The following is a 10,949-nucleotide window of genomic DNA, read 5'->3' on the forward strand; positions in this document are numbered from 1 at the left end:
CTATGGAAATAACCCTGTTATGACATTGCATGGCAGTGTATATAGTGAATGAAAAAAAGTTAATTTCTAACCCCGATATATATATACATATATGTATATATATATCGGGGTTAGAAATTAACTTTTTTTCTGGGACCAGGGTAGAAAGTACTTGCTGCCAGGGAAAAAAGCATGCCTCTCTCTGTTCATAATGAAGCTGGTTTGACAGCAAGTACTTTCTACCCGGGAAAAAATTAATTTGAAGAATCCCAGAAAATTTCCTCTTGAAACATTACGAGATTCTAGACTCTCTCGTAACTTTAAGATTAAGATGAAAATAACACATTTACGAAATGAATTGAAATGATAGACTTTGTGATATTATATTTTCTATTAATTTAGTAAAATGTGTTTTTCATGGACAACAGGTCAGAAACACAACTTATCTACCGATCGTGTACCAAAACAAACATTTACAAACATGTGGCGTTTGTTTTAGTTTTTGATATTTTGATGAGTCATGATGCTCACATCTTGTGCTGCTATGAACTACAAATTCGTGAACATGTCATTTTGAATCAGATATTATTTATATATGTGGTTAACCATTATAATATCAAAAGCTAATAAACACCTAGAGTGTACAACAGAAAAACGGGAAAATAGTGCTATTTCACGGCAATATTATTCTACTTTGCCTGCGAGTCTAGAATAATTTTATGGTACCTATTGCATTAAGCCGAATTCTTTGCTCTCTAAAACAAGACCAACCGCTTGTCAATATGATACTCCTAGGCTGAGATATTGGCTCGTAAACTTCCCCTCCCACAGGCCTCACGGCGCCACGCATCCACAATATTCACTATCCTTCTCGCCTTTTGCGGGTTAGGAAAGTCGCTTCGTGAGAGTTCGTTTTTTTCTGCGATAACTTTATGAATGAACGGCGTTTCGGTTATCATCGGTGACTTTCGGGGGCATCGCCTATGCCCTTATCTCCCTTTATCTTTCCTAGCACGGCTAAAGCTGTGTTTACACTGACGATTTTGTGTTGCCGAATTGCCAAATTGTACGAACTTGGCCAGTTGGCAACTGACAATCGGCAGTGTAAACGCAAAAGTTGGACGACCAACCGATCGGGCGCAGCGAGTTGGGAAATTAGAACATGTTCTAATTTCACCGACTCGGAGCGGTCGAGTCGGACGTTTTTTTGCCAAGTGGCCAATCAGAGAACAGCAATCGGGAGGTGTGTGCCTCCACCCTAGAGGGAGAGCACGTTTTTGCTATCGGCGCGACGCTGGCGGCGTGGAATACATGCAAAAATTCGTATCGGCGTCGCCCCGCGTGTACCTACCGGTCAAATGTTGAAACGTTTGCCGCCTCGCGGTCGCTTTGAATATTTATAGAGAGGTTGGTAGAAAGAAGAAAAACGCCAAGTCGCCCGCATAAAATCGGCCTAAAATCGTCAGTGTAAACCCAGCTTAATGCCCGTCATGATGGAGCCGGCAATGTTTTATAAGTCTCTACAACGCAGCTCAGTTACTATATGGTGTAGTAAGAGTACCAAATTTGGGCATGTGACATCAATTATCAGCGCTCCAAGCGGCGACGGAAAACGATAGCCAGACCCGCAAAAGGCGAGAAGGATAGTGAATATTGTGGATGCGAGGCGCCGTGAGGCCTGTGGGAGGCATGATTACGCTCCAATATCTCGGCCTAGGAGTATCGTAGAGACAAGCGGTTGGTCTTATTTTAGAGAGCAAAGAATGCTGCTTAACGCAATACCATGAGCGCTCTACTTAGTCTAGAACCGCATACAAAGTAGAATAATATTGCCGTTAAATAGCACTATTTTCCCGTTTTCCCGTACACTCTCTAGAGGTATTTATTAGCTCTTGATAATATGCATAAATCACTGTCCTGTACATATCAAGATCAAGAAATGTCTATGAATATGAGTTTTGTGATCGATTCTCATCCAATCAGCAGCCTTGTGAAAACAAATCATCAATTAAAAAAAATAATTCACGTGAACTGACCTCATTACCTCTGCCCAACGGAGTTGGAGGAGGTTATGTGATCGGTCTCGTGTGTTCGTGTGTTAGTGTGTTTGCGCGATCGATATTAGCGTGTCGAGGCAGCTAGCCAGCGAGCCAGCTCGTAACACATAGATACATGTTACATGGGAGCTACGCTGCATGGGAGCATGGATGTTACGCTGGCGTATATCGTGGGTTATTCGTGTGTTCGTGAGTCGTATGTCGTATCAGTAGTGTCATAATATAGATAATGTTCTACTATAGTGTTACTTTAGTACTATAGTTACTTTACTATTGCTATTATGTTATACTATTACTAATATGTTATACTATAAGCATTTAAGCAATCATTGATTGCTTGAGCAATCTCTTCACTTCTATCAGAGCTACGATAGTACGCTGGCGTATATCGTGGGTTATTCGTGTGTTTGTGAGTCGTATGGCGTATGGCGTATGTTGCTGGCGGAGGTATGCACTCTCCGTGAGTGCACTATGTCTAGTTCTAAATGCAACTGGTATGAGTATGACACAACCCATAAATATCTTCATGCTATTTGGTTCACGCAGATCATGATGATCACAAGAGAAATTCAATAATACACTGGGTTAACGTAGTTATGACGAACTTGAATATAAATAGGAGATCATGTACTATCTTTTGGAACTATTTAGTTCAGGAAGCAATATTGCAACAGAAATCAAAGTTGATCAGTGGCTTTGCTGCACATTTGGTTGTAGGGTAGCAGTGATGTGATGCATCCTCAATGTGAACTTTGGTTAAAAACTCAGTAGAGCACTGGATCTAGTTTAAACATGTATGACCATATTTTACAGTAAGTGGGCTGAATAATGTGCTGCAGCTGAGCTTGGTCACTTTACTGCACTAGTTGATTTACGTTGACGTTACGTTACGTTGACGCACTAGTTTTCATGCGCACACATCTTTGCATTGTTTTATTTTGATTTTTACCCTATCCGATGTTATCACGATTTCAGATTGGCAAGACTTACAAGGGATTTGACTGGAGCTCAGAGAAGTCTGACCACAGCAGAAACTCAAGTACACGACCTGACTATCAAGTATGATACTGCTAACAAGGATCGCAAGAAGGCCGAGGATGAGCTCAGGGTTAGTAATTTTAAGAGGTCATGCTTTTGCTGTTGTATAACAAATACAATAAGAACTAATAATTTCCTAGTTTAAACAGTATAGCTTCATCTACTTGGTAGATTTCACAATTTGCACAGGTGGCAATAAAAAGAAGCATTAAATTGTTGTGAACCATGTGATTTCTCACAAAACAGTGAAATGTCTGATTTGGTGGCTGTGTCTGGCACTCTTCCAATAATTACATGGCATCAACTTGGATTTAAGGAAAGTTCATTTGTAATTGCTGTATATTTTGGGGGATATAACAATGGGCAAGGTCACCTGAGGTAATATAAGCATGAAGTGCTGGAAGTGCTTATATAGTATTTTGCTCATTTTCTCAGCCATTTGAACACTTGTTCAAATGGCTGAGAAAATGAGCAAAATACTACTTTCAGGTAAATTGGGTATGAATGGTATATACTATTTATTATAATTAGCTGACAGATATAGTTCCACCCTTGTTTTTTTGCGTGGTGTCTTTTACATTTTGCTGCAAGATTTACCTATCCAATTTGCTTATTCCTATTTAAATGTGACGTACAGCTGTCCACAACCAAAGCTTGTCTTTCGTTTCATCAACACTATTTCTATTTATAGCAACTCAAGAAGGATATGGCAGATTTTCAGACACAACTTTCAGCCGCTCGCAGTGAGCTGGAAAATGAAACCCTGTTACGTGTTGACTTGGAGAATCGCTGCCAGAGTCTCAAGGAGGAGTTAGCCTTCAAAGCCAACCTTTATGAAAACGTATGTCATTACATAAACAGTGTGTATATACGCATATATGGGCAATTCTGTGAGAAAATGTACACAACTTTCAAATTTAAAATTCATAATTGTGCATTTCCAGTCAAAATTAGCAATCTAAATAGCAAATTTTTTAATTTTTTAAGTGGAATGTGTACAAAATTCTGAGTGATTGGCTCCCGGTTTATTCCTCTTTAAATGCAATATCAGTCAGAGTGGAATTGCTCGTGTGCGCGTGTGACACCGTGAGTGTGTGTGTGTGCATCTGTCCGATGTGTGTGTGCGCTAGTGGTGTTCCGATTAATCGAGTTCCTCGATCATTACTCGTTTGGGCTGCTGAGTTGATTAATCGAGTAGAAAATCGGCCGACCAAGTACAACTCGAACTTTTTTTCAGAATGTTACATAAACAGTTTGTAAGTACATACCTATACACATACCACTTCGTGGTACATGTATAGACTTGTGAACATTAGTCTTGCTATTAGGGATCATATAATATCAAGAGCGTATATAAAGAAGGAGAGTGTACAACGGTGAAATGGTGAAACCATGTTGCATTATTAGTCGAATTAAGAAACTTTGCCCGTTTTATTTTGACGATTCTTTGCAGTATTATTGATCAGCTGTCCTACCTTGTTAATATAAAACAAACCGCTTGACCCTACGATGCTCCTACGCTGAGATAATGAGCGGTGAAAATGGTATTTCAGTGAAAAAAAATTCATTGATAGCATAGAGAGACATCTCTCTTATGTAATGGATATGAGTTTGATTGAATTTGATGAGCAGTTATGTTGCAATGCCCTTTAGAGTGTTACCCGTCCGTAACCCTAACAGTATCCTTAATTTACTTACCATTAAATACTAGCTACACATACAATAATGTCAATATTCCTTCGCAATACACCGGTTGTGTCGACGATGACGCGGCGTCACCGCGTCGTCACCGCAATCTAAAATGATCGATGATTAATCGATCATCGGTCGTTTTGTAAAACCGATGATCGATCATGAAATTTGGACCGACACTAGTGTGCGCGCATGCGTGCGGTGTGTGTGTGCGCGCGTGCATGCGTGCGGTATGTGTGTGTGCGTGCATGCGTGCGATGTGTGTGTGCGTGCATGCGTGCGATGTGTGTGTGTGTGCGCGCGCATGCATGCGGTGTGTGTGTGCGTGTGCATGCGTGCGGTGTGTGCGCGCGTGCGGTGTGTGCGCGCGTGCGGTGTGTGCGCACGTGCATGCGTGCGGTATGTGTGCGCGCGCGCATGCGTGCGGTGTGTGTACGCATGCTCGCACGCGTGAGGTATGCAGGGTGCGAAATTAACGCGGGTCCGGAGTCAAATACTCCCTGATTTACTGTCAGACTCCCTGATTTGACATATGCAGGAGTTTGTGTGACTCCCAGAAAATTCTGTTATACAAATTAGTAGTAGTTTGTTCCAGAGCACGGCCTCGCGGAATTACCGTATTTTTCAGCAAATGTCCAAAGGAAATTTGGCAGACGTGCATGGCAATAATCTTCAAAATAAGCATATGTATGTGTTATTGTTGTTATGCTTCAGTTTTGAACTTCAGACTACGGACTCCCTCTTTTTGAGGGCAGGGAGTCCGTTGGACTCTCTTGTTCATTCAAAAGTTAATTTCTACCCCTGGGTGCGTGCGCGCGTGTGCGTGCGGTGTGTGTACGCATGCTAGCAAGTGTGTGGCTGTGCGGATGGCAATCTGTGTCTGAGACGCACTTGCATTTCTGTTGGAAACTACCCATGTACTCTTTCTAATGCCGAGACGCACAAGAATCTAAAACATACTGGTTTTCTATAGGAAATGAAGGAAGTACGCACCAACGAAAGAATTGGCGGTCACTGAGGTGGATAGTCGTCTGCAAGAGGAATACGAGCACAAATTGGCTGATGCACTCAGGAGCTGCGTGATCAATATGAAGAGGCAGAGCGCCATTCACGCGTGACGAGATAGAGCAGATGTATGAGAGCAAGGTGAGATTGATGATGGGAGAATCCGTCGGGACCCCAGGTTGCGACTGCATAGTTCGCGACGTCGGTGGTGGAGAGAGTTTTCCCCTGTTACGTAGAGGAAACCCACGAAAAACAACATAATTTAAATGAGTCAGCAACAGTTTCGACAACTATTGTTGAACATGTTCAAGCTAAAAGCAGGTGTAAAAGCTTGTACCAGATGACAATAGGTTATGAGCCAGGGGCCGGTTTACACAGAAGCGTACTTAAGATTTGAATCGTGATTAAATCACTAAATCATGATTAACTTCTGCGTACTTAAATTAAAAGTTGACTGTTTCACGAAGCGTAATTACTTTTAAATCATTTGATTAAGTTAATCACAATATTTAATTCTACTCAGGAGCATGATTAAATCCAGCTAATCATAATTCAGTGGCTAGTATAGAAACTTAGAAGTAGGTAGTACTAGTATATTAGTACGCTGCCAGATTTCCAATGGGAAATTTTACTTCGCAATTTTTTTCCCAAGGAAACTTTAAATTATCTAGAGATTTGCTGTACTACTTCAAATCAATTCATAGTTTACAAATTAATTCCCTTTTCATGTAACCGAACTTGAAGATATTTTTGGCAGTATTGGTCGCCAATATGAATACGGCGGTGTATTTGTTTTAAGACTGGTACTCGCTCCACCTCGACTACTCGATTCCCATCGATGTAACTAAGGACCGAAGGGGGAGCTGAGTTACCAGTCCTATTCATGTTGAAGTCGGCTATATTATGTTGATTAGTTAAATAATGTAGCTTAAATCGGCTCGTGAACAGATTTTAGCTCATCTGACATAGTCAGATGGCGCCTTGTAGAATCGCATGATCGTCCGTAAGAGCCATCGAATCAGTAGATGAAAGACGACGGCAGTAGCGCGTCCGTGCCGTCAACAGTTGGGCAGCCAATCTAAGCCGCTGCGAACGTACGGTCAGAGATATTCGGGACGTGGGGGGGTAATCCGAAAAACGAGTTGGGATGTGGCTGGGGGTCAAATCAAAGGTCAAGAGTGTAAAAAAGGGGGAACATTCACTCTTAACTTAAGGTAATAGGAGGAAATGCAGAATGCGGCAGCACGAATCTAACGGCTCGACGCTAGGCTCGTGATAGTCCGGTGTATAGGCATCATGGTAGGAAAAGCCATCACTGTGCCGAAATTGAAGGTACAGGTCAAGGTCAATGTGGCACAGGGCAGATGTTTAGACATTTTTCTGAGGACATGGTGTGAAGCGGAAGGCGATTGAAAACTTGTTTGTTTCAGCGGTGACGCTAGCATTTTATGGCTATTTATTGAAAGGACATGAAAATATGCTTTCTGCACTGACATGCGAACAAGAGTAAGTGTCCGGATAACGTGGTGCGTTTTATACTTTTGACCCTCAAGAGGAGGGTTAAACATTGATTTGTTGACTGTTAACAAAGGACTGAACTGCTTTTGGCTATTATTAGAGCGCGCATACCTGTGTCAATGTGAGGCCTACAGTTGGCCACAGTTTATTCAAAGGCAAATGTTTGTTGAACAAAGGTTAAGGCTCCTTAAAGTCATCATGGCTTTTTCTAAAGCAGTGTCTATAGCAACCTGCCCCTGGGCCCTAAGGCTAAATGATGAATCAGTGGAAGTGCTTCGACCATGAGGCAAAAACACAGGCAGCCGCATGGCTTTGGCACGCTCCTAATCACATAAATTGTTGCCTGCCACGAACTGACAATGCACGCGACTGTTAACGTCACAAGCTTGAGCAACATGCCTGAATATACTTACTTGATTTTAGCCTGTACCTAACTGTAGGATTTCAGGAACGATGCGCATTTTGATTATTGATACACTTGCAGCCCATAGGGGAAAAAATACAGCGGGGCGGCGGGCGATTTCGGCCCGCCGAAAATGCGAAAAGAGCGCCCGCGAAAACATGATATGGGGGGCGATCGCCAAAAGCAAAAGTCGCCTCTGGAAATCGATTTTGTCGCAGGTCGGTCCCGCGCCTTGGGCCGATCTGCGCTCGCTCTGGCCGCTAGCGGCAGCCCGTTCCAAAGCGGTGCGGTAGAATTCCTGGTAGCGGTGTGGCTGTCAGTGTTTATCATTAGCATGCATGTGTGTACTGTATGTAAAATTGCCTTCAAATCAAGCGGTCCGCCGCCGCCCGCGCGTATTATATACGTGTGTGCATGGTGCGCGTGCTTACGTTGCCTGCGCGCTGTGCGTGCGTGCCGGTGTGCAGCGGGCGTGCTTGGCAGTGTGTGCGTGCGCGCAGTGCGTGCGTGCGTGCGTGCGTGCGTGTGTGGCGTCTGTGTGTGGCCGGTGTGCATGCGGGTGCTTGCGTGTGTGCTCTGCGCGCGTGGCGGCATGTTGTGCGCGTGGCGTGCGTGCCTGCGCGCGTGCGCTGGCCTGCGGGCGTGCCTAGTAAGACCACCGTAAGACAACGACGCCGTAGGATTATAAGAACGGTAATGCGCCATGGGAAAATCCTAATGAAAATTCACGACGTATATTTTCGGCCTGGCGGGCCTGTGGGCCTCGTGATGTTCATTCCGAGAATTGTAGCTTTTTGTCAATTCCCCCGAAAGAGTTTTGCTGTCGCTCTCATCATAGTCCAGCAATACAACCCTCTACATTTTAGTTACGTGATTAGTTATTCTACGTCTGAATACAATTCGTGCCCCCCCCCCATACTCTATCAATCTTGCCCGTGCCAGGCAAGGACGTACCGCAGCGTCGATGTGCACAGCCATTCACACGGCCTCGCGGGCCGCTTTCCTCAGAACCCCCTGAGCTGCAGGGCCCTTACGGCGGGCCTTGACCCCCAGGCCGCAAGAGGACTTCGCATATAAACAATCGATGCCTGCCTCGCTCGTAGCAGGCAGCCATTCCACTATTTGGCTAAGCCGTAATAGTTCTGTGTTAGCTTGAACCTGTGATCATATTCACTATTCAAAGTGCCTTTGTGGTCTGTGACTTGTGAAGTTGTGAATATCATGTAGTCTGTCAGTCTGATGAATAATGTCTTGAATATTGACTGTTGTGTGTGTGTGTGTCTGTGTGTGTGTGTGTGTGTGTGTGTCTGTGGGGTGTGTGTCTGTGTGTAGCGTGTGTGTGCGTGCCGTGCGTGCGTGCGTGCGTGTGTGTACGTGTGTGTGGTGTGGTGGCGGCGCCCGACCGCGAGTCGTGTATTAGTAAGGTATTAGCTAGCTGTGCTTGTGTGTACAATTTGAGGAACCAGCCCTGGAAAAAGTCCGCCCTGGAAAGTGGAAAAAGGAGCGCCTGGAAAATGAAAAAGTAGCCCCTGAAATCTTTGGGGGGGGTTTTGCAAAAGAGCCCCGGAAAGAAAAAAATTAATTTTTTCACTGACTTGCAGCGCGCCATCGTCAGCGGGCAACTATAGGCCTAGTTTAAATTAGATTTTATTCTCATGTAACTTTGTTAAACGAATAAATAATAACTAGTACCAATATAATATATAATATTTAGCTTTTCATGCTTGGATCTTAACATATATCATGTAGCCTATGGCCGTGCGTATCCATTTACCAGTTGTGCGAACATAAGCTGTTACCATAAGAAAAAAAAAAAAATAGGTAGAGACACTGGATATATGTATGATTTCTATGACTGTTACACTCAAGGGGCATAGGAAGAAAGCATTATTGAGGGGGCAGTAAAAGGCATCATGCGCTGGGTTTTAATTTTTTTTAATATAATTGATAGAGAGAGAGAGAACGTCTAAGATAAAGAGAGAGAGAGCAGTAGTAATTGAGACGGGGAAGAAAAGCGGTTGATACGGTGTGTAATGCGAGCGGGAAACGGGGTACAATTAGGTCGTGCGAGATGGTGTGCAAGGGGATGGGAGGTGGGAGGCAGGGGTAGGGAGGTCGAAGGTCAGGGGAGGGAGATGGGAGGTAAGGGGGGTGGAAGTGAAGAGGCAAGGGGAGTGAAGTGGGAGGCAGGGGGCGGCCGGCACGGGAGGAGGGAGGGAGGTGGGGAGAAGGACTCGCCCCGCCCCCTCTAAATTATACTTGGAAGATCCATGCTCATATCAGGGCCTTTGAAACTAAACGCTCGCACCGCTGCGCCGAGCTAGTAGAAAATCAGTAAGGGCTTAGTAGAATGTCTGGTCTGAACGCAGCCTGTTTGGGCGAGTGGAATTGCTACGAGATAACATAATTACTAGTAGCTTTTTCAGCAACTACTAACCGACCGAATAGTAATAAGTAATATCAAAATTTGGAGCAACAGTCACAGTCAGCCGTCAGACAATAAAATCGGTCAAACACCATGCCTGGCTCTATTCACAGCTTCATGCCCAATTTAAATCCCCTCAACAGTGTATATACGCAATGCGTTTCTGTTCTACTTTCTTTTTAAGCGTTTCGTGGATAACCGTTTAGTTAAACATAGTTTACGTTTCAGGCTGACCTCAGGGTTAAACACTACAAAACCCTTTTGAAATGCATTCAGAAGCAGAAAGCACTAACACTTTCGCCCTTTTCAAATCGAAAGATTATTTCAATCTAGCAATCTCAACTATAACAAAATCTCAACTAAACACAAACAAGGATAACTCTACTTATATAACTCTATATTGTACTTGTAACTAAACTACTAACAAACTTCTGTAGCTTGTGAGTAGAGAATCTACCTAGTAGTAAGTAGAGATAGTCACAAACGGTTCAAATTAAACTGAACTTTCATACTTTCCGTAGACTGACTAATAGTTACTATTAAGGAAATCATTCCGCTCTTATAACATAGTTACTGATGTATTTTGGTAATATATGTACAGTATATATATATGTATGATATAATCAAAGGAGCGTAATATACACCTAGAGTGTACAATGGGAAAAATGGGAATAGTGCTATTCAGCGGCAATATTAATTCTACTGAGGCCTGTGAGGGAGGCATGATTACGCTCGCAATAATGTCGGCCATAGGAGTATCTGAGAGACAATTAAGGCGGTTGGTCTTATTTTAAGAGAGCAAAGAATGCTGCTTACGCAAATATTCATGACA

At 43.5% G+C, this 10,949-nt stretch overlaps 1 protein-coding gene across 1 annotated transcript in view; it reads left to right on the plus strand.

Annotated features, from left to right (window-relative positions):
* The first annotated feature begins 2,521 nt into the window (after positions 1-2,521).
* The window catches only part of LOC106811719 (lamin Dm0-like), a 24,354-nt gene continuing 15,926 nt past the window's right edge, over positions 2,522-10,949 (plus strand). The window contains exons 1-3 of the mRNA XM_014815425.1: positions 2,522-2,530; positions 2,941-3,144; positions 3,766-3,915. Coding sequence (XP_014670911.1) covers positions 2,522-2,530; positions 2,941-3,144; positions 3,766-3,915 — 363 coding nt within the window. The remainder of the gene's footprint in view (positions 2,531-2,940; positions 3,145-3,765; positions 3,916-10,949) is intronic.

This window comes from Priapulus caudatus, unplaced genomic scaffold (assembly GCF_000485595.1).
Source record: "Priapulus caudatus unplaced genomic scaffold, Priapulus_caudatus-5.0.1 Scaffold568, whole genome shotgun sequence".
NCBI classification, from domain to species: domain Eukaryota; kingdom Metazoa; phylum Priapulida; class Priapulimorpha; order Priapulimorphida; family Priapulidae; genus Priapulus; species Priapulus caudatus.